The 24975-nt window shown below is 36.5% G+C and overlaps 1 protein-coding gene across 11 annotated transcripts in view; it reads right to left on the bottom strand.

Annotated features, from left to right (window-relative positions):
- The window catches only part of DENND1A (DENN domain containing 1A), a 216331-nt gene that overhangs the window by 114405 nt on the left and 76951 nt on the right, over positions 1–24975 (bottom strand). For all 11 annotated transcript variants that reach the window (XM_052814751.1, XM_052814755.1, XM_052814752.1 and 8 more), the window contains 4 exons: positions 12553–12622; positions 11365–11445; positions 9091–9144; positions 2250–2360 (listed from right to left, as the gene is read on the bottom strand). In XM_052814751.1, coding sequence (XP_052670711.1) covers positions 2250–2360; positions 9091–9144; positions 11365–11445; positions 12553–12622 — 316 coding nt within the window. The remainder of the gene's footprint in view (positions 1–2249; positions 2361–9090; positions 9145–11364; positions 11446–12552; positions 12623–24975) is intronic.

Below are 24975 nucleotides of genomic sequence, written 5' to 3'. Positions count from 1 at the left end.
GCACAGGGTGTTTTATGCATTTTGGTTCATATCTGGCTTTTCACGAGTAGTTAGATCACAGAATACGTAACGAAATTTAACACGAATGATGGCTTTAACATTTTGAGAAATTATTTGAGTTTTCTTTTGTAGGAAAAAAAGAAAAACATCGAAGAAAACAGCAATAATTCTTCCATAGGTTCAGTACATATGGTTTATAAAATAGGTAATAAACACAACCTCATTCAGTTACCTCTAAATCTTATTCAACTTCACTATATTAAGGATATTTCAAATCAAAATTTGAATTTGATATGATGTATTATAGCACAGAATTCATTCCACCATAAAAGACTTTCTATCCAGGACTGTTTAATTTTCTCTCTCTTACCTGGTATTAAATTAAAGCCTTAAGTATGAAGTGTGCCACATCTCTCAAAGTTAAAAGAAATTAACTGCAAATAGGTCCCTTCCACTTTTTTGTTAAAAAAACAAAAAATAAAAACAAAGAAACCAATCCCCCTCACCACCACACCACCCTCAATTTACTTTGAGAATTCTCAGTTTGGTACGTTTCCAGTTACAAGGTCTTGGCTTCCGCTGAGCACAGTTTGAAATAAAATAATGCAGCTTGTTCCTACTGCTGGAACATGCAGAGCAGAGCGTGCAGGCAAGGAATCACTGGCTCTGGCCCAACTCTTCAAACCTGTCTTACACTGTCACTCCAATCTTGGAGCAGTTTATATATAAAGTTGTAAGATAAGAACACACAGTATGAATACCCCTCCCTACCGAAGAACCAGACATGCTTTTATCTTGGACAGAGGCAAAAGGAAGAGAAATAGCAGAAAGATAGGCAAGAAAACACAACCCTACTTGTGAAATGGCTCATTAAGGAAGGCAAAGTGACAGGTAAGTAATTCTTCTTCCCAGGCTCTGTCACAAAGGCAGAGATTAAACCAACCACCAACCACACAAATTTTGAAATGCTTTGGATAGCCATTCTCTTCTTTCCTCCTCTCTGATAATTTACTATTCTTTTCATTCTTTAGGTTTCTAAAATAAACACTTCTCTCTTTCATTTTATTCAATTACCAGGCCTGGATGTATTTATCCTTACTTCAGTAGGGAGAACACAGAACACTTGGCAGATATAAAAGTTAAGATTTTACAAGTTTTCTATGATATTAAACTTTATAATACTTACATTCTTTCAGTTAAATGTGGGATTGATTGTAAACATTTAGTAATTATTAATAGGTCCCAGAGATTATTCTAACTCTCCTAGTTTCACTTACCTTTCAAAACAATATTGTAATAGTTGTTCTGAGATTAAGTATTAAGTCTTACACTTTTTCATTTTAGAATGAAAAAAACCATCCTTACATGATTTTATGCACATAATTTCAGCTTTCCATAGTGTTTACAATTCCATGAACCAGTTTTAATCTCAAACACAAACTAGGTCATGATCATACATTAAGAGACTAATTAATACCATACAAAATGGAAATGGAAGCTTGTATTTTAGAAAGGACCACTCAAGTACTTAGTCCGTAGCACTAGAAAGCAAAATTAGTTAAACCATCTTATGCTCATCATTCATAAAGGAAAGCAATCAATACCCATTTACAAAACAAACAGAATGAAAACATAACATTTTCTTTTATAAAGAAAATCACAATCTTATTGACTGATAAACCTTGAAATGCATAACACAAATCTTTGAACTAAATTAAGCTGTGTGCTTGTTTTGATGTCCAGCCATTTCTAGAAGTGAGTACGCTAGAGCAGTGGAGAAAGTCTAGTAGCTTTCATCTCTCAGACACTTGATGGAGCCTAAGTAGCATTAAGACTACACCTTATCAAACAAAACTGCAAAAATGTGGATTTTTGTCAATGCATTTTAGCCCACTCCTTTGGTCCATCCAGAGAAGGTCATGGAACATCCATCTGACAGTATCATTTAGCTATCTTTTTTTCCTGTCAGGTAAATTATGAAAAAGGGACTTCACTATGGCATAAATGTTTGTACATTTATGTACCAAGCAACCCCAAGAATTCCTGTATCCAAAAAATCCTTTTTCATTTGAACATTAGAGGCCAACAGAAGTTCTTTAAAATCACGACATAGAACCACAGAATTGAGTTGAGGTTGCATAGCTGAGGTTGGAAGGGGGACTTGGAGATCATCTGATCACTTCCTATCTATGACTGTCATTTTTTAAAAAGTACTGTGAATAGAAGAAATTATTCTGCATTTTACTTACAGTGCTCAGCTTACTACAACAAATGAGGATGCGGCGTTCATACAGCATACTGGCATAGAGATGCAGCATGTTGTTGACATCAACTGCTACAAAATACTCTGTCAGATTTCTCTGGGAAGAGAGAAAATAATTTTTTATTAATGATATTACAAAAACAAGCATCCTTAACAAAAAAAAAAAACAGATTTCATCCTCCTATTATGCTACATCCTGTATGTGGCTTAACGAATGAAACAAGTATGTCATCTTATGTCAGGGTACTTTTTAATTGCAACACCTTTCCCCTAACTTTTGGGGAGCTAGGTCCTGGAATAATAAAATTGATGATATTTCACATACAGCTTCTTAAATACAAGATACTCCTCCAAGAAAAAAAACTTTCTGTCACTTTTATGGAAGCTTCAAAGCTGCCTGATAAAGTACCAAAAAACCCTCACAACCCAACAATAATACCAGCTCTCTTAGAGGACAATTCTAGTATGACAAATTCAAATGTAAGCTCAGTCTATGCTAGAACAATCCTGATAATTAGAAATACACATGGGCATTTAACACACAAACTAAAAAAAGTTACACAGGTTGTCTGAACTGCTCACTTTGTGCACTCAGACACACGTTTGCCCTTGCTGGAAGACAGAAAGCACTTCCTTGGGCAGCTGGGGAAACTGAGGAAGGAAACAGAATTGTCTCTCTCTGAAAATTTCAGTGGATGCCCATCTCTGATGAAGAGGCGGGATTCAAACATCCAATCTTACTTCAGTGGCCAGTATGTTTACACAGTATAAAGAAAATTAATTGCAGTAGAAGAATATTGTAAGCAAAGCACATTTGCAATCTGCCTCTAAAGTACAGATAGAAAGACCAAGACACAAGCAAGTAACACGACTGAAACTTTACATATACACTTCCTAGGCAACACGGGTTTCTTCCATGCTTTTGCTGCTCAGAATATTAAAAAGTACCTATGTAAAAATTACTGTGAATAACTGAAATACAAAAAAGAAAACAGAGCAAGCTGCACAAGAGGCTACGGCCACTTCATCCCCCACATCATCCGATCAGCCAGCAACATTATCCATTCATCATTACCAATGTAATTGCCCTGTGCACATGCTGCAGTGGCATGAATCATGTATCATTTACTAAATATTTAAGATGTCTTCTAATAAACAGCAGAATGTGATCCTAAGATCTTTACTATCAAAACTAGAAAGCCACCATGTAGGTAACTTGATCAAAATGTATTACGTTCTCCTAGAACAAGGGGCTTTTACAGTGCAAGGCAAACAAAAAAGGATTTTCTTAAACTTCTTAAAACCCAGAAACTGAAAAAAGGGGGGGGGGGGGGGGGTGGAGGAAAAGGTAATACACCCAAAACTGCTGAATTAGGGAATTTGTTTCCAAATAGCTTCTTACAGATATGGAAGTGTTGCTATATGATAAAGACAGTCTTATACAAAAAGCACATGTGAGATCAAAATTAGATTAGTCATGAATTCAAGTGTAATCTTAATCATCATTAAATAAAAAAGTGCAGAAAAGCAAAAAGCAAATATGATTTAGAAACTTAAAGAAGCTCAACAAAGCCTATTAGCACTTTTGACAGATCCAAAGATAACTCTAAAACCACCAATACTTGGCCTGAGAAGTCTGCCAAGATGCTTCATACTGTGCAAAAATATGTTCCACAGCTTGCCATCTAAACAGAAAGAACTAAAGAAAAATTAAGCATTGTATCTGGAAGACTTTTGTACCAGTATGTAGATAGATAAAAACTAAGCTCATTATGGTTAGCTTCAAACATGTTAATGTAAAACAATCATTCAGGTCTTTGTTACAGAAAAGCTATAGCCACAGACAGGTATATTCAAAGAAGAAAAAAAAAAAGCCAACACATTTTTGCCAAAAACCTATTAAACTATCATGTACTTTTTCGGTATTTCTCATCCCATCTGTGCTGATTAGCATGATATTTTTGTCTAAACATAAGCTGTCTTCTCTACAGCTCTTCTTGCCCCTCTCACCCATCTTTCCACAATGCCAAAACACCGTGCATGACGACACAATCACTGCAAATAGTGTGAATTAAAAGAATTTTTAAGTAGCACTGAACTCCATTTGATGCCACCTAAATTAGGGGCACGGCAAAAAGAGAACATAATCCCTACATTCTGCCTGAAGATGTAGATATGCACGTCCATGGATGTGTTTATAAGGCAACGGTATCCACTAGTGAGAGGAAAATAAACACGGGGACTTGATTTGCTATTATTCCTTCATGAAGTTTATTATAGTGAAATACTGGCTTTGACACACAAACATACCTTCAGATGGAAAGATTTATAAGGTTTTAGTCTTCTCTGCTCTCAGAAATTTGCCAATGACACCTGCGAAGCATGTGGGCTGTATGGTAATGTATTGATACTAAGGAAATTCACGTGTTAGCTCTAAGTTTTATTTATAAGAAAGCTGTCATCTTTGAAGATGAAATTGGGACTTACACATGTATTTTGAAAGACATGTCTCGTAAGTGACAAAACCATGAATGAGTTAAATAAATACAAATGAAAGAGTTCCAATTCGCAGTATAATTGTTGTATATTTTGTTCCCTAGGATTTAAACCTTCCTTGAGGAAATAAAAAGTTGGATTTGCAAAATAAAATATGGGAACAGGTATCCCCACTCCTCTCGAAACTCACTAAGAGTGCTACAAAATTCCCTTAAGCTCCTTGGAAAGCTCACTCCTAGATCAATCACCTATTTGATCACTTGCTATCTAATATCAGTAAATGCACATGCACACTGACTTTTGAAATTAAAAAATATTCATGTAATTCTCTTCCTCCATCACCTAACAAAGAATTTCTCACTGAAAGAGCAAACCAGTGAGCTCTCTCTCCTCTGCGAAGCGTGAAGCTCAAACATAGTAACATGGATTATAGTTTACTCTTTTTAGTCTGCTCTTGAACAGCTTCATTTTCAAGACTTCAGTGAATCTCCTATCAGAACAGGTCAACAGAATTGAGTCAGGTTTCCTTCTCCATCCTCCTATTGGAAATCCCTCATCTTATTTAGAAGTTTGTTTTCTTTGAAATATCACACATTCAAAATCTAACATGGGTTAGGTAATCTGGTATGCAGCTAACACTCTTTTATAATGCCATGCTGTTGTTTGGGAGAACAAAATAATGAAGACAATACACTTTATCAAATGGTGTAAATGTAGAAAAAAAGGGGGGGAAGGGGACTTTAAGAAAAACAGGTAGCAAAAGACACACGTTATAAAGAGCAAAAAAATCAGGCATTTTGAAATATAGGACTCAGTGATAGAAAAATACACCAGAACGTCATCACCAAGAACGTGTGATCATTTCAGACTGCTAACTTACCTGGTATTTCTGAAACACAACAGATACTACTAGGAAATTTACACTCTTGCACTGTATTTCCTGCAATGAACCCAATTTATTTCTGCAGTCACAATGCATTTACAAATCGTTCATATTACTTAAATCTTTTGAAAAAGTGAATGCTTAGCTGTTAAATAAAAGTGTTCATGCTAAATGTTTTCATGACTCATTAAACATATTGATCTGATAGTCGGATAATTCCAAGAAGTTTGTTAACATTCCAAATAGAGTTCTATGCAGCTCTCCATTAATCATTACATACAACTTCAAAGTTTGGCACTACTAAAACTTTTGCTAATATGGGTTTTAAAATGTAATTACTGATAAGATATGTAGAATTTTGAATAAATCAGGCCAATTGATTAAAATCCATGAAGATTTATGCTCATTTCATGTCCTTGTATTATTCCCTAATATGCTTCAATTCTACATGAAAGTTACACTAACATATAAAATCCTCATAAGAAATTACACAATACTCATTAGAAAAAAATAAACAAACAAAATGCCTGAGAGATAGTCAACTGCAATAACAGTTAGACCTATGGGTTTGATTTTTAATATTATTCTTTCTTGCAATGAGCCCTAGCTTTTTTAATTTGGATATCTATATCTATATATCTATATGGGCATACATATTTGGTAACTGAATGCAATGTTCTTCCACTGCTATTCCCAGAGGTGCCCTGGTTCACCCCAGACACTGCGAAGAGTCCATCCTTCACAGTGACATCACTGCACAGGATACCTCCATCGGAACAGTCACATTCCCTCCGAGGCACATCAGCACCACTCAATGATTCAAAGAGGATGCTTTTTAGCATCACATGGCACTCCCTCCCATGAAGGCTGAGTGTTCAGCTTTCAAAGGGTTTCCAACTCCTTCTGGCCCAAGGCCTCTGCTTTTATAACAGCCTTTGATTCATGAGCATTCATCATGTCTCCTGCTCAAATGTTTTGGGAAGCTGACTCATACCTTTGAATATAAAGCGAACATCACTAGCAGACATAACCAACAGAGCATAAATACAGCTATACTTCCTGAAGCCCTTACTAGGTACTGTGTTATTAAGCTGTTCCATATCAGTTAAAGCAGGCCCAAGGCAGATGATCGATCTACTTTTAATCCCTGCCACTGGTTTCTTACCATTACTGGCTCGTTTCTCTCTGCCCTCCAACTTGCCAGCCTGCAAAATGGAAATAAACTTCCTTCCTTGCTCTCCAGGTGATTTGAGGCTTATCAAACAAAAATTGTTAAAGTTTGAGATGATTAGCATAAAAGAGATGAACACAAAATATAAACTCTATAAACAAGTAACTTCACGTCTGGATTAGGACAGGATTTGATAGCTGGTTTAGATTCAGGAATTGACTCTTAAATTACTCCTAATGTATCATATTTCTACAAAAATAAAGGACCTTAGAAGAAAGAGCACATCTATTAAATTTACTGACAGGATACATGTCAGTATGAAAAGTCTGCAACACAGAAAAGCTAGCAACAATGTTTTAAAACAGAAACAAAAAGCCCCAAATGTCATCTGCTATACAACTCATCCACAAATGAGATGAAATGTCTTGATGATTCCCTTTTCTTTCATGCCATAAATTGAGGTATATGGTGCTAGGCAGACCACAAAATGTTCAAGAAAGAACACTGAGATGTCAGGCATAGAAATTTGGCTAAGAGACATAGCAGGAGCATATTAAAGAGTATTTAAGAGAGGCAAATGCCAGCATTGTCTTCCCACAGACCTATCATCTGGCTAGAAATCTGAGGCATGCTGAAAAACATACAAGACAACTTCAAGAGGCTTAAGAAGTCTCTGAAAAAGTGGCCTTAAAGAAACCAGGTATGCTTGACATTTTCAGAAAGCCATCTAGCAAACAGATCATTTTTACTGGTCCCTTATGTCATTCTCTCAGAAGGGTCTCACTCTATGATTAGCAGATCTGCTTTTTTCTACCCATATCAACCTGTCCATTAGTACTTTATCCGTAATACATTTCAGCTATTAATCACAAATGCAGATTGTCAACTCTTGAATGCTATTGTGTAAATATATACAGAAGGAAGATGTTATCACAAAGAAAAGAATGACTGCCTGAGCAACTACAGCTAATAATACACCTTTAAAGCAAAGACCCTATATGTTCTATATGAATCTGAATCTATACAAAATGTTTCAAGGAAGGATATACGATACCTGAATTCTGACAGCACCTTAAAGAACAAGGCAAGTTAATACCAAAGTGGTATTTGATCTTTCTTAAATACTAGTTATATGGATGTTTGAAACACCAAACTCTTCCACTGAAGATACTGAGTATCAAGATTATATCCTTGGCTTGACTAAAAAGTAGCCATACAACTTTAATAAATAAAACCAACATATCATATTGAAACATTTTTTCAAATAAAATTCATCTCAAACCAGTATGTTCTCTCTCCAGCAGGTTCCAACAATTACTGCCCAAGTTTAGTTTTTAGTTTCAGTTTCATGTTGTAGTCGGTCTCACATGTCAAGAAAACCAACAAAACTATGTAAACAGTGCGAGGTCAGCAAGGGGAGAACAAAATGTCAATCTGGTTGCAGAAGAAAAAAATTCCTTCTTTAGTTGTGAAATTATTAAGTTTCTTTTAAATATCAGCAGTTCTCTGGAACTTAGGAGAAGAAAGCAGACTCTGATTCAAGTTAGCTATGAAGGTGAAATACCTCAACAGGTTCTTGTCTTCTCTTGATACAAATTAAAGTCTTAGTAAAGTGCATGAAATTCCTTTCTTTTGTAATCCTGCATTTTTATGTAAAGGATGACTCTTGTAGTACTCATTCAAATGGCAATCACAAAACTGCCTTGAAATTACTTTCAATAATTTTTCATAGGCTTGTTGTAGTGAGTGAATTTTCACACAAATTAACTCCATCATTGTTCTCTGAAACACCACCATACTGTAACATACAGTTACTGAATCACTGTTCTTTCCTGATTTTGAGTGGACTAAAACTATAGATGTGTATTTTAAATTTCCTCACTTATTAGAACCAAGAAATCATGGAATGTTAATAGTAAGTAATAATGTGGTGATAATAAAAAAAGCTTTATATTTTTAAAATAAATATCTCAATTTACAGCTTAAGATAATTATGCTGTCAATTTCATGTTAATTTGGTACCTTTTCTTAATTAAATTTGCAAATGTAACTTCTACTGTTATGTTGTACTTCAAAAGGCCTGTTACTCATGTACTTCTGCAGTTAACAACACAATGTTTTCTGCCCAATACTTATAAATTAAGTTCACGTCAACATCTAGCAATATTTTACAGAATATAATCTATTACTAGGCCAAACAGAGGTAACAACTGTTATCTATTTTGCTGCTGAGATTAAGCAGAAATGGTAAAGCGTATGATCCTCTACGGTACTCACATTTTCAGGTATACTAGGAAGCTCTCTGATGTCAGGCACAGTAAAGTAAGAGTGCTAAAAGAAGAGCAAATATTGATTATTGCAATATTGTCAAAAGCAATCTAAATTTATTGCTTGGTATTAGTAACAGCAGTAATAGCAGTTGTTCAGCTAAGTAAAAATGACAGAACATTTGTTACCAACTACCAGCATGACTTCTTTGTCATGGATTTCAAAAGCTGGATTCTCAGATCACACATGCAATAGGAAATGCATTAGGATAGAAAGTATCAAATGCTCCTGAAAAGTTATATTACATTTTTTTGTTCTTCAGAGACACTGATACAGACAGACTCACACAATGTATGACATATGCCAAGGAAACTCCAAGGCAGTCTATAATTCAAGCCATCTTTCCACTGCAGGTTGCACGACAGACTACAGGAAACAACTGCAAGCAGGTCCTTTTCTGACTTACAGCATCGGTAAGTTTCATTCAAGGCAATGGTGAAGTTATGGAAATTTACTGAGAAATGCTTCCTAAAGTTTTATGCCTACTTACCTGAAAAATATTACTAAGTTCTAGGTCAATTTTATATGCCTTAAAAAAACACATTTTGAAGGACTACATTGGTCTTGCAATTTCATAATCCATTATATCATTACTTTTTTTTTATTGTCTGCATTCCAAGAGACCAGGTTCACTCTAGTTCCCCCATCTGACCATGCATGACTTCCATGATTCTTGGTTAAGGCTTTCGGAAAGGAAAGGAGAGAATGTGACTAAACTGCTTTTGTAAATCAATGTTGTATACAATTTATATTTTTTTATGATTTTCACAATTTGTCTTAGGGATACTTATTAATTACTTGCTGAAGCCTTAAAGGCTGTTATATTCTTGGCATAGTTCTACAATTGGCACAATTTTCGTGTGTGTGTGTATATATATAAATATATATATATATATATCAGACATTTTGGTGCTTCATGAACAGTCTATAACCCAAAATAGCAAGTGAGTATAACGGCTACACTGAATATAGACACTAAATGTATAAACACAAATTTTTGCTTTTTGGTATACCACTGTTTTAGTTTGGTTGAAAAGATGCAATGCAAAGATACAGGAATAGTATTCACAACTATATCACATATAGGAACCTCACTCTGACCCCAAAATAGGCTTGTAAACAGCCAAAATAAAATGCATAAAGACACCACAGCTAACAGTCCCTTGGCTGCTTTTCTATATCTTTTCTTGCTTCATCGCCCATGAAATGTCTGAGACAAGGGGAGACCGGCAGCATTCCTTGAAACCACTGGTATGAAAAAACTGAAATATCCCAACTGATCATTGCCTTTTGAGACAGCTCGTCCCCTTAAACAGAAATGCTGTTCATAAAAGAGCTAGCCTCAAGAGGACTGGGACATTTCTACTGCCAGCTGGTGACCTAGCAAGGCCAAACAACTGTTACCTGTCGACTGACATTACAGGGTGAAGTGATGAGAGTAAGCTGCTTGTTGCCAAAAAGTACTTTAGAAGAAGGAGTAAAGGAAATGAGAGGGAGAAGAAAACTGTGGCTGCACACACCACTGGTTTCCATGTGAACTCTAAATGACTAATTGGCAACTGCAGCAATGTGCATCTTAACTGTTTTTTCACTACAGCCTCGAACACCAGGTTGTTCTGCAAAAATTAATTTGAAGACAAAAACCCCAAAAGACAAAATTTAAAATACAATCCCATCAATAAAATCCCACATCTACTCTTTCAGTGTTCTTTGACTTAATTTCTCACAAGATACAAAAATGAAATAAATCCTTTTTTGCGTTAGTTTTTTTCCTGGGGGGAGGAAGAGGAAAAGGAATCAGAAAATGTGATAAACAGTTAATACTCAAAATGCTGCTATGACAGGTACGTGACTGTTTGCTTTGCAGTCTCGTCCCCCTTGCATACTTGCAAGATCTAGGAGTTCTGCAGAAGTGTGGGCAATAAATGTCATGTTGCTGCTCTGTGACCTCTCGCAGGTCACAGACGATATGGTGAGAAATTTCCATGGGGAATATACACAATCTTCCTCCAATCAAAGAACAGCATTTCAAAGGCATTTGAGGTTAAGGAAAGGGAAGCAGAGGGCCCCAAATGTGAAAAGGGGAATTTCACAGCTCTGTGTCCTCACAGGAAAACAACATCTGTGTACCAAGTTCCAAAAAGAATTGCTTTTGACATTCCTCTGTTATGATATGTAATGAAAATTAAATACCTTAGTTTACATCTCTCCCACTTCACTTACCACTCCAAGATGAACAGAGGTTCCTGGCTCAGGGATGGTAAGTTTATGAAATGTTTCTAGGAGCTCACTCCTTTGACTATCCTGAAATAAGAAGGAGAAAAAAAACAAAAAAAGGAATACTAAGTAGGCATTGCTGTAACAAGGTAAACTCCAAGATGGAAGGGCAACGTTTGTGGAATTGGGGGCTTAGAGAATTTGCAAGTGTAAAGAAAAATGGGAAAATAGATTTATACATTAGACTATGAACAGAAACAAATGTAGTTTCCTGTGACAGCTGGGTTTTATAACATGTTTTTTTTAGAATACATTTTTTTTCATATGTATTTCTACGTATTTCTGCAACCTACTGAGTCACCAACCTATGCCCTACATAGTTGCTCAGCTCAGAGCAAGCCAGTTTTCACTGCAAGTTCTTTATAACAACTCCCTAGCTTAGGGTAAAGCCAAATGTATTTAATCTGTCTAGATGAAGATGTGATCCTAAGCGCTTCTACCTCAAATGTGAAAGATTCTGACAAATGCAAAAATACAATTATTACCACAAAATGGTAATAAATCAAAGCAGCAACCTAACTGCAGAGATTATACTTGTAATATTCTAAATACATGAAACTAGACTAGGTGTTGCAATCATATATGTGATTTCTCTGTATCACAAATTATCATTTATAAACCTAGAAGCAAATTTTAATAGCCTAGTTTGCTTTAAAAGCAGAACAGCATCTGAAGGGCTTAGGCTAGATGATGCTATATGGGTAAGCATTTTGCATCAGTAAGCTTAGTTCTCCACTTACTTTACATGACAAATAAACTTGCTTAAGACATCTGTCAAGGATTCGTGAAACTGCAATACAGGATTTGCATGGATGTGCTGAATACAGTTCAGGTAATCAAAAGGTCTGCACAGTATGGGTGACTGCAGGGAAACCATTAACTTGTGTGGGATCCATAGTCACATTCTTGGACTATCTTTTCCCAAAAATAATTTAAAAGCACACTTATTTTTCAAAGGCACTTGCCAAGCTTTCAGCTTGGCTGAATATGAACTTCTGTATTACTGCATCGTACAGATTAATAACTGACAGTCATCTCTCATATAAGCACTTCTTAAAACAGCTTGTTTTCATTCTCTCTCCCTCATTTGATATTGGGGCAGGGAAAAGAAGGGTTAGTACTTCAGAGTAATACCTGTCCTTTTGCTGAATAATCTGCCAAGACATTGAGCAGCTTATAAAAGACTTCAAACCATGGGAGGTAACTAAAAAAAAAAAGAAAGAAAAAGCATATATTTATTTAACTTGCTAAATCTCAGTTAATAAATCCAAGATTGCTGGCCTTTACTATATAGACGCATCCTAACAACAGCCTCCACTGGACACGGCACTTTATAAATATCTGTTAGGAAAGCCACATCAGACCTTCCATTTGAAGGAGAACACTGCCAGAAGGTTGAAGCATCCCTTTCCTTTGAGGTCTGAGCTTCAGTATTTACTCTTCCCCAGCGTTTCCAGCCACCTGTGGGCACTAAACATCAAATGTAGCACCAGCTGTAAACAAACTTTGGTATCAGCCAGGCCAGTGCTGGGAGTTCACCTTCCTTCTGACCCTGTACATAACAAACATACAGGTTAAAAACTCCCATCAGATTGTAAGATAAATGTACACTAATGTTCACGTATGGTGGAACATTTTTAATTGTAATTATTTCCCAAAGTATATGTTGAATAACTAGTCTTCTGTACAGCTGCTGAGGATCCTAGTAAACCAAACATGCAGAAAAATCCCACCTTTTTCATTTACATTCCATTTCCATCCCACAAAATAAGACAGACAGCTAGGATGTTACTTTTCACTACAGTATGCTTTGGTATGATTTTGTGCCCTATTTTCATTTCACAGTTCTTTATTTCAATTCTTTTTTAAATACCAGCAAGGAATTTCCCCTCAGCTGCAGCGAATAGAAAAGCTAGTTTGCATGACGCACAAACTGATTCTTCTTTTAATCACAGATGCTTTCTGAAGCAAATGGATTCTATTTTGATATAGTTAGACAGTATTTAAAGTTTTTATAAAATATGACTACATCCTGACAACTATAAAGAATTGAGTGCCCCATGGTTCCTAACTGTACAGCTTTTAGTAATAAATGAAGTGAGAAGCTATATATGAGACAGATAAAGTGAATGGCACTCCATCATTAACATTTGTTTGAAGCTTGCAAATGCTACTGTAAAATGTAAGTAGCTTATCAAAATATACTGATAAGCAACTTAACTTTTCATGTTATATGACAGTATTATCATTTAAATTAATATGCTCTAAGCATCTTTACAAACTATGTAATAGAATAGAGCAGAAAGACAGACAATTACCACTTTAAACAGCATTTAAGTTTGGCATTATATTGTAAACAATCAAGAAGGATTAGTTAGAAGATAAGTTTCTTTCTTTCTGTTTAGTTAAATAAACTTCAGCAGAGTTAAAAGCCATTACAAGAGTAACAAGAAATCCTCTCAAAACATATCTGCTAAGTAGAGATTAAGAACCTGGTAAACAAATCCTTGCAAGGCATCTATCAAAAGAGTTTGAAAAGACAGAAAACCAAGAAGGCAGAAAGCTCCCCGACAGTATGAAACCAAAACTTATTTCAGGAAGGTATATTTAAAGTTCTACTTGATTGCTCAGGGATCTTGCTGGAAAACTACATTTACAGAATTAAAATGAGAATCTTTTAAAATATTATTGTGTTTATAATGCATGTGTCAGTATAAAAGCAATAAACAAAAGCAAATTACCTCAGCTTCTAGTTTGCCAGAGTTGCACTTCATTTAGAGCCCCAATGCCTGCGGGTGAGGACAGACCAGGTTCTCAGCACCATTTGCAAGACGTGGTGCATATACCCAAAAGGGACAATGCTGAGCTCTGAAACCAAGGTCAGGCTGTGTTCTTTCTTCAAAGATTTACTTATCTGTCCTGTCAGGGGGCCTGTTTGTTCAGAGCTAAACCTTACCTCACTACAGATTCAAGGGAGTTTTCTATATTACTGCAATACACCAAACATGACAAATCTATAGGTTCTATCCATGAGAAAACTCCATCCAAATCCAACTCTAATTCTTTTGCTCAGCACCTAGAAAATAGCTTCTATGATTCTAATAAGAATAGCCCAGATAAAGTCTCAAACTCACACAACGTCAAAACATCAGCAAACCCTCCATATAACCAAAGGGAAGGTATAGCCCTATTTCTGTTATACTTGCATACTCCTTGTTGGCTTCTCCTTTTCTCTTCACTAGTATCTTATAAGGAACTTCATTGTTGTCCTTTGTTTAACACTAACTCTTCCTTATTTTAAGACATGATTTCCAAATAATAGTTTAGCATCTCAGCATAACCACTTCTTTTTCTTATTTTAAGAGTAACTTTGCATTTTGAGGAAAGAACCTTCACAGTTTTGAAGTTGAGGAAATTAGCTGGTATTTGAAGCAGACCTCAACACAATACAATACAATACACATGGATCTGTGTAGCTCTTGCTCAAGAGAGTGCAAGACAAGATAAAACAAACAAACCCACCACAAAATTGCATACATTATGCAGACAATCTCACTTCAGTTGTCACCTCCCTGCTTTGTCACTGCAGAATTCAGAATCTCTCTCATCCTGAAAGCTTTGGATACATCAGAAAACTAATTTATCCTGCCATCTTCAATATTTTTACTTTGTCACTTATTCCATGTGTTTACTACTCAAGAGTGAACCAGTTCTGCTTTTATTAGACTAAATCGTGACCAGTGGAAGTTGAAAAAAATAATCTTAAAAAAATCAAGAACTATAGTTATCTGAATTTGTTTCTAGATCTCTGCCAAAAGGAAAGAAGAAAAGATGTGGATTTTTTCTTGCAAAAAGCAAATCCTCGAGGCAGCCTTTAAACACCCCCTCCAACGAAACGGAGGTTGAATTTATAACCAAAAACTTTCTGTACCGCATGCAACTTAAGTAGCACAACTGGTAGCACTACTGAAGATTTATGGCTTATGACTTGCTCATATTTAATTTGTAACCAAACACTTCCCCTTCCTCTTAGCTACCTTAGAACTTTTGATTAACTCTTGTTTTCACAGGTCATAGGTTAAACAAAGGAAGGGAAGCGCTCTGGAGTGAAATTGCCCAGAGCACCATAGCATGCTAGCGCATGCAACCGTGCGCGCACACCAACACACACACATCCCCCTTCAAGCAACATCAAAAAAGCGATAGACTAGAGATTCTTCAAGGGAGTTGAAGTTCAAAGACTCCAATAAGCATAAATCAGATTGTGGCTGAAGAGTAAACAAAAAGAGAAGGGCAATCTGAAATCTTAATTTTTTTAATTTTACACCCGTTTCCAGTTTCCTCACACATGTATACACACACATACAGTGACACATACAGTGACATATTTGCCACAAATCATGAGAATCAAATCAAAGCCTAATCAAATTAGGCTTCTTCAAGCTGAGAGATCAGTTTAGCACTCTGCTTTTCTCTCCCTCTGAACGTTCAGTGTGCGATGCAGCCTCAGTGCTGGAGACAGGCCAGTCTGACGGGAAACAAGTATGAGCACAGGAAAACTGCTTATTATGCTACATAAGGTCTGCACAAACTCTACTGCACAAGTTGCACAGTACCTTATTCAGTAACTCATATGTCATCACCTTTTTAGTGCACTCCTTGAAAGTACAAAACATCATTAGTTACATGTGTCATAGCAATTAGGGTCAGTCAAAACGTTAAGACAACAGTGCTGCATTGCAGCTTGTAAATACGAATGTTTCCAAAACGTAGTGTTTAAAGAAGAGTGGTGCAAAACCAACAACTGACAGGCCAGGCTGAGACAACAAGAAAGATATAAAAAGAAGCAAATTAGCATGATAACAAGCCTCAGCAATCCCTGTGGGTAGGGTGTTTCCAGTTATGAAGAGGTCCACCTTTACTAGAGCAGACTTGCAACAAGAAGTAGAGCCTTTTGTACTCTGGCTCCACAGCAAGCTGAAGGCAACGGGGAAGGCAGAAGGATGCAGATGACCTGTGCACCGACAGCTGCAAAAGGTACAACTCGCCAGCCAGCACTGCTCTCACAAGTCCAATCTATACTTCAAAAGTTACACTGAACAGAAAATGTCATCACCCAATATTAGCTGCTACACAGATGAAAATGCTGTACTGCAGTCAATTTAGCTTTGAATTTTTCAACATATTAATCCACTCGTGCACTTTAACATATGAAAGGAAAAAGCTACTCTATCACAGCAGCATGTGAGGTCACATTTTCTGACCTCCAGAAAGGACTGCAACCAAAATTGGAGAACATTAAGCTAGCACTTTTGAAATAAAGAAACCGCATTTATATGCACATACATATACACACATACACGGAAATATTGTCATTCCCCAGCAAGGAGACAGTAAGAGATGACCCAATAGAACTTCCTTTAGTGACACTAAGTTGCCAATAGCAATGAAAATGGGCAGAAAAGTCGATTTCCAGGATCTTCCTACTCTCATTAAACACTTAATACAAAAGCTTTTAAAACCAAAACATTTATTAGCATTGTTTACAATCAACTTTTTTTTTTTTTTTTTTAATAATTAAAAAGAAATCCTCCCTCCAGTTGACTCACACTAAGGACCAATAACTGAAACTAACACTTCAAATTTAGCCAGGTCAAATGGTACTTATGGATATAAAGCAGAAAGGCCACAACACCACACCACAAAATGATGCCTCGTTTTAATCTATTACTAGTCCAAGCCCTCTTCTACCCTGTTTGACATAGGCAATTCTGGAAATAAAATTTTCAGTATCTACAGTCACAAATGTAAGTTAGCCTATGGCAAAAACTATACGAGAAGGCACTGCAGATTTCACTGCACTGCTCTAGTATCCAGTCTACCATGCAATTACCCAGTTTTGGATTTTAAATGAAGGTAAACTTTCCCCTTTAAAAACACCTTACCTTACTGGAAGATCTAAGGATCATGCTTCATAACTTCAGTACAGTGCTTTGGCTACTGTCCTATGCAAAATGAAGGGCTCATTCATAATAAGTTATGGGACTTCAAGCTGCACAAACAAATGAGAGCTACTGTTTTAGCTCTATCAGAATATAAAGACTGCCTTCCAGCAACCACAAAAGCCAGGAAAGTATATACAAACCCAAGACAATAGCTCTATTATAGTGACTGCCTATATGTAAAGATATGCAACTAATTTAGTCAAATGGAATTGTCCAACAGTAAATAAGAAAATGCAACATCTCTAAGAATAGCAAAGGGGAAATCTTTAAGCAACATATCTACACTGGCATCCAGATGATTTCTTTCTCAAGTAAAAGATGCCTTCCTCAGGAAAAAACAGCTGTTTCTTATCCAGTTCTGAAGCACAGCTAATGAATGGAGGTTTTGATAATAAATATACTTCCTTTGAAGTGTGAAAATTTCACCATTATCATTTCTTTTGATATTTTTTGAGCACTCATTAGAATGAAGGAGAGTCATAAGTTATAGCATGCACTACTCAATCACTGTAGCTATCTCACAAATACCATGTACATCCAAGGTCAAGCATAAAGAGAGGCCAGGCAAACAGGCAAACACGGTGTGCAACCAGGAATTTTACTTGCTGTTAGACAGGTATACCTCCAATGAAGTCAACTTAAAAAGGGAGAGATTTTCCAGTGTTAGTGTAACAGACAACCACGAAGAAGGAAGCAATAGCAAGATAACCAAAGAGTGCAAGACCATTGCGAAAGCTGAACTCATCAAAATAAACTCCCACGGAGCACTACAGACTTTGAAAGTGTATTGAGAACTTCGGCAGCAAAAATGCTACGTGTTCCAGTGTAGCAGCAGCAAACTCCAGTGGCAAGGTGTACCTTTTAAAATTATTTACGCATATTTGCTAATTACCATAGCAACTGTTTATAAAACTAATTTTTAACATTGACAGCTCCAGCATTCAATTTTACTGGTGTGCTGACACCATGAAAAAGCAAAGCAAACACTTCTGGAAAGGTACCTGTAGTACCTTTGGTTTCCTCTGAACCATACAAAGACAAGTACCACCTTAGTTCACACAGTCCATATATAGGCAGGACAGCATTTTTGTACATATATCTTTGTCATTTGAAACCAATGAGACTGAGTAACTAGTCTAACATCAACATATTTAATGCAAAAACTCCTAATAGACTGAGTTGTAAGCACACATAACTTTTATTCCTTCCACTCACACAGATCAGAAGTGGAATTTTTAACATGTATTTATTTATAACACATACTATATATTTTGGTAACAGCATAACCAACTGCCATCTCCCTTGCAAAACAGAACAGCCATTTCCATTTTACAGATGGGCATAGTCCTCTGTAGTGACAGGCTTACAAAATCTGTCTGTATTAGCAAGGATCGGATTCGAGGAGTTCCTGAATCTTGACCTTTTGCTCTGTACAATCATCTACAGTGGCCTAGAATACTTAATTCTATCAATAATGAGCTTGGCTCTTATATAAACCATAGTATGCATCATCACTAACTTCAGTGGAAATACTCCTGATTGACAAAAGTAAGGAAGAGGAAATTCAGGCCAAGTATTTTTTCTGCCAGCACGACTTGTGCAGGCATCAATAAAACACATTGGTGTTTCAGTTCATGGACTCCGAATAATTAATTCAAAACATAGATGACCTGGTACTTAGTTGTGGCAGTGAAATCACTACAAAGCCCAGCAGGTTCTTATGTGTCAAAGCATTGGTCTAATGAGTGAAATACCTTTTCTTTCATGGGCACACTCACATGATGTGAGTGACTTGTATCAATAGGTATACGTATGCCTCATTCTCTATGTCCGCTCCAAGCAACATCACTGTTCCAAACTTGAAATCCTTTAGGAGAGTAATGTGCGAGATCAAGATCTCAAGTGAGGTTCAGCAAATTGAAAAAAGATGGAGTTTATTATTATTTCTACTACTATTATTAATTTTAACATATTGACCCAATCAATGTTCCTGGTGAAGCAGAACATACATTTTCTGACTCAAGGTACTTGTCATTACCTGCAGGACAAATGACAGATCCTTGCATCCGGAACACAGAAGGCATCTCTGTAGATAATCCCACCACTGCCGTGTTTGAAAGAAAACGGGTATGGAAAATGTATCAAAAATTACTACAGTCTCTTGGAGACTAGTTATTTTAAGAATTCTTGCATTTAAAGATAAAAATGCAATTTATACTTAAAACCAATACTGCTTCTTTCTACCCTCCTGCACCTGGTAACTAATGATACTCCTCCCAGACAGCATTACTCCTAATGTTAGCAATCATGTTCTATTTTAAGTTAATAATGGTGATTGCAGATTCTGATCATGAACTAAGGTATGTTTGCCAGTCTCCATGCTCTTCAGTGGTTTTATGCAGACACAATTTTAAATAGCAAAACACTTTTTCCTTCCTTTCATTAAAAATGTGAATTTCCCTTTTTAATTATTTTTAAATTCCACCTTAATTTTTAACAGCTAAGACTAAGTTAAATGACTTAACTACATATTTTAAAAAATAATCCTTTTTCCCCCCTTAAGAGAGAGATGAGTCTTCATACGCCTATTATTTTCCTTGCAGTAATACACTATTAAATTTTTTTTCTCACCTTCCTTTCCTTCCCCCACCCAGTGTTTCCAGCATTTTTACAAAACGCATTTGAAAGACCCAAGGCATCTCTGGGCTCATTTGGGAATTTCCATAGGCTAAATTCCCAGTTCAGCCATTCATGTGTTCCAGTGTCTTCCCCTACACCTTAAGGAACTCAGTACATCATTATTCTCTCTTCTAGACTCAGTCTATTGACACATTCTCACACTTGTAAGCTTAAACACATACACACATACCCACAAATCTCCATAGCAACATCTGTGCATGTTGATGAGATGCAGGCTTACCTTCCACAGGATCAGCCAACAGCCTTTTCTGAACATCAGCTTTTTTTTTTTTCATTTCAAAGTTTTGTCTCTGCATTAGACCTCAGTCCATTGTAAGTGCCTCTGCCACTGTACAAAGCCATCCGAATCCTTTCCTTTTCTTGCTCTCACAGGATTTCTTTCCTTTTTGCATTTCCCCCAGTTTTGTTAAAAACTTCCCTTTGATTATTACCCATGAGTGGTCTTTCCATGATTCCAAGAGATTCAGTTAAGAGTTCTGTAGCTTAAGCACATGACTCATACATATTTTAGAAGTATTTAACCCCACAGAACTGGCCCACACAGATCTTATATGCATCTCGTCTTATGAAGCATCTTAATACTATATAATTGTCAATAGAAAGTGCTTACTTTGGTGACTTGCCACTGTGTATTAATAATAAAAGTCAATTAAAACATTCCCTTTCCTGTTTTTCTACTCAGTGTGACCAAGTATAAGCAGTTACAGCAAATCTCACTCGCACAGGCTCCCAAGTTCACTAAATACCACTATTGAACCCAACCGTTCCCCAAACAGCTACAGTGGCTCTTGAAACACAGCAGCAGCGTCTCTCACAAAAGACAGCTCAAAGGAGCTGAATACACCCCTTCAACAACATGAAGCCAGAAAACTGTAACAAAGAGATTTATGATGTAACAATTTTACATTTTAGTCAAGCTAAAAAGTGCAAGGGCAGCTTGAGATAACCATTCCAAGGGTCTTTTGTTAGTGTGCTAACATCTAATTGGGACATCACAAATGGAACTGAAGTCTGAGTTTGACAAAGCTGTCACCCTTTCTCGGATTCTTTGTGGACACTCTAAAACCTTGGAAGGGAGGGGGGGAAGTCCAGTGCAGCTGCACTGTGGAATTTATGTAAATAAAACTAATTCAGAAGAACTTTAGCATTACAGTACACAACATCATGAAGCATCTATCAACCCAGCACACAGTAATCTCCCCTGCTTCTCGCAGGAGCACTCTGTGAAGGAAGAAAACAACATAATTTTAGAGTCTGAAAAAGAAACAGCTTTTCCATGAAAAACGTGACTTGGACTTACACTGAAAAATATTTTCTACAAGAAGAATCTGTGTTTTAAGAACCTGGAGCATTACACTTCAGACTGGAAAATAGGAATACCACACCTTTCAGCTTATAGGTCCATGCATTAACATCCTATATTCTGTACTAAGAAACTGTACATTCACAGACACATAAATATAGGCATAATTTAGAATGTACAAAATTTTAAGTATCTTCGATAGTCAAGCTTCCTTCTTGTGAATTACCCATCACTGCAAAATTTAAGAAAGTTTATTGAATTTTATGATAGAATATTTTGGTTTTAATTTATTTCAGAAGTATCTTTAAGGTCTGGTCTGTTGTTAGGGACTTTCTGCTTTCCCTCTAGTAGATGACTCCTTTTTAAAAAGCAAAGATTTTTAATTTCTAACACGCAAGTTATTCATACAATCGGGAAAACTTGCCAAGTGATATTTCTCCAGTCAGTCCACACGGAGAAGAGAGAAAGGAATTCATTTAAAAGACAGAACCTAGGGTCTGCTGAAACAAAATGCAAAACTGTAAGTAGATTTTGGAGAGTACATACATCTCTAAAGCTTGAGGCACAGGCTGACGACAGAAGAAAATAACTGTGCAATTTGATCAGCTTTACAACACTGCAAGCCCTACTACACAAGGCTTTTATGGAGTAGAAAGCTGCACTTCTTACTGTATCCAGCTAATATAAGCATGTCTTACTAGGTATACCTCCCTTCTCAAATTTAGCATGCTAGGATGATTAACTCTGGAAGGTCAAGTGCATTATCTCAAAAAAAAAAAAATTGTATGTTTTTAGTAGATGTAAAGTTAAATGGGAAGCCCCATAAACTCCCAAACACAATCATAAGGTCTCTTGCTCCTTTTCAGAAGAAAAAGTTGTAAATCTTTGGGGTTTTTTAGTTTAAGACCAAGAAAGAAACTTCTCAAGCATGTTTAAGAGCAAAGGACTGAAGTAGCAACATGAAATAAAGGCACATTACGAAAAAAGTTTGTTTGCGTTTACAAGGCAAACACTGACAATTATGTCTTTATACTCTTATTAAAACCACAGGCAAAGGATACCCCATAAAGCACACTTGGTGAGAAGATGGGCATACTGAAGTGCTTGACAGTTTATAGTATGATTTATGAAATGCAACAAGATAGCACTGGAATTAAAAAGACAACAATTATGTTCCACTTAATGCCAACAGGAATACATTGAACAATGTTTTTACTTGGCCAGGGTAAAATGCTCTAATTAACAAACAAGAAGAGGGCAGAGAACAGCCTTAAACTGAGAAAAGTTACAGATGATACTAGCACTAAATTTCCTGGACTTTAAAAAAATTGGTTATGAAGTAGCTAGAGCAGTCTGGCACATGAGGCTTGATTTTAAAAAAGTAGGATGCGTTAGACAGCATGAGAGCCTAAAGATCACCACTGAAGTGACAATACAGAGAAAGGATTCCAAAGGCTTAGCTTGTCAAGGAATCTCTCTTCTCAAACCACGTTTAAAAGCACATATGAAAGTGCGGGAAGACAGAATTCTAGATGTGGCAGACAATCAGAGATCCCACTAGGTATGAGACATCTGGCATCAGTTGAAATCCATCACATTTCATTTGTGGATCAAAGACTACTGTTAAGTCTATCACAGGTTGAAATAGTAGATCCTGCACAGCCTTTTCATCCCAATGCAAATCAACCCTTTTTCCTTGACCAGAGAAACAGCTCCTTTTCATTACAGACTCCAATCGTATGTGCTTGTTGAGCTATGTCCTCTAGTACAAAGTTTCAGCTGAAATTTCAGTAGAGTTACAAACTTTTTATTATAAATCAAAAGTGCTCCCAATCAGCAAAATGCACAATGTGCTACAGCACACTGCTGTAGCGAGCTCCAAAAGCCATGGGACTTTGGCATATTTTGTAATGCCAAAAAATTCCTGAAGAGAAGAAAAATTTTACACACCTCTATGTTCAAGAGCCACACTGAAAGGCTGTTAAGGACTTTTGCTCAGCTACTAAAGAAATTTGCCACATATTGGAAAGTTGAAGCTGAGCTTCAGGTGTGTTTTCTATAATCTCTGTCTTTCCCAGGGCCTTTTATTCTTGAACCAGAGGGGATTTTTTCTACCCATATATTTTGAATTAGTCATTAGCCATCAACCTATGTCAAAGGCTAAGGAGAAAAAAAAAAAAAAACCCAAAGCCTGAGTCCCAAAAACTCTGAGTTAAGAAACTCTGAGCGTAATAAATATAGCTCAAAAGCCATCCACATCATTACTGTAACAGGTTCAGAGGGTAAGTGACTCCCAACGGGCCAACACATTCTACCTCTACAGCGACCAACCTTGTGTAAGACCAATGCCCATCTCTGGGAAAGAACAACTCATTAGGACATGAAGTTATATTTAGAGTAGAATAATCAGAACTGTCAGACCAATACTTAAGGAAGTATCAATTAGATAAATCATAGGAGGAAGGCCAAGGTTTTCACTGGCTAATCACACTGTCACATGAGAGAGAGAATTAATTGCCTTCTGAGCCACAGAAAGGAATATCTACTTAATAAAAGCACACCACATGGAAAATATCTCGGTCTCACAGATCAGCACCATAAACTGATTTAGAAAAAGCTTGGAGAATCATATCAATAAATACAAAAAAAGTTTTAGTAAGAGGCAAACATTTTAGGATCAAGATGGCAACTATCCCATTTCTGAATACAGAGGGGAGATGCATACTGAGAAAACCTGATAAGCCCAGACTGGTTTTTTTCAACAGATAGTATTATATCATTCCAACAACAAAGCAGCAAAGCTGGATAATGCAGCTTCATACCTGTGTGTGTTCATAAGAGAATGTTCTAGGATACTATGTTAATTCTTTGCGTTTTGGTAAATTAAATACAGAGAAAATTGGGGTAGGGAATGAGAATATTCCAGTAACAAAGAGAGAGAAGTCATTAATTATATGTAACCCTCTTTATATGCACAGGGAGGGAACTTCATTACTGTGAAGAAATATTCACATGTTCAGTAGTAGTACACATCTCCTAATAATAATCAAAGTTTGGTCCCCAAGTCAGTTGGTAGCAAGTCATAAAAGTTAAACTCAAATCCAACCACAGCTGAAGGAGCCAAGAGAGAAATTCATGATTTTTTCAGTGTTGTGGTGGTACTTGGAATTCATAATTTGGCAATGTGAGAAACTGGGCTAGTCACGTAAGAATCACTTTACTTACAGCAAATAAGCATTTGTAATACAAGATGCGAATGCAGTCCTTGAATTGAAGACTATAAAGATCAAGTCAGGGAGTCTGATATTTGATTGCAGGTTGTCTATGACTACAGTATACAATGTTTTAGGATTCACAACCAACATTTAGATGTAACTTGTACTGTACAGTTTGGAGGAAGATCTGTCCCTTATCAAGCATGTTCATAAACAGCCAGAGTTAGAAATTAAGGTTTTTATTTCAGAACCATGCACAATTGAGATAACACTGCCTCTATGAAGCCTTATAAAGCCTTTTTCCTATTATTACAGTGTGGCTGAATCACATTTT

This window comes from Harpia harpyja, chromosome 19, assembly GCF_026419915.1.
Source record: "Harpia harpyja isolate bHarHar1 chromosome 19, bHarHar1 primary haplotype, whole genome shotgun sequence".
NCBI lineage: Eukaryota > Metazoa > Chordata > Aves > Accipitriformes > Accipitridae > Harpia > Harpia harpyja.
Note: the sequence above shows the minus strand (reverse complement) of the source record. Positions and strands in the feature narration are given on the sequence as shown.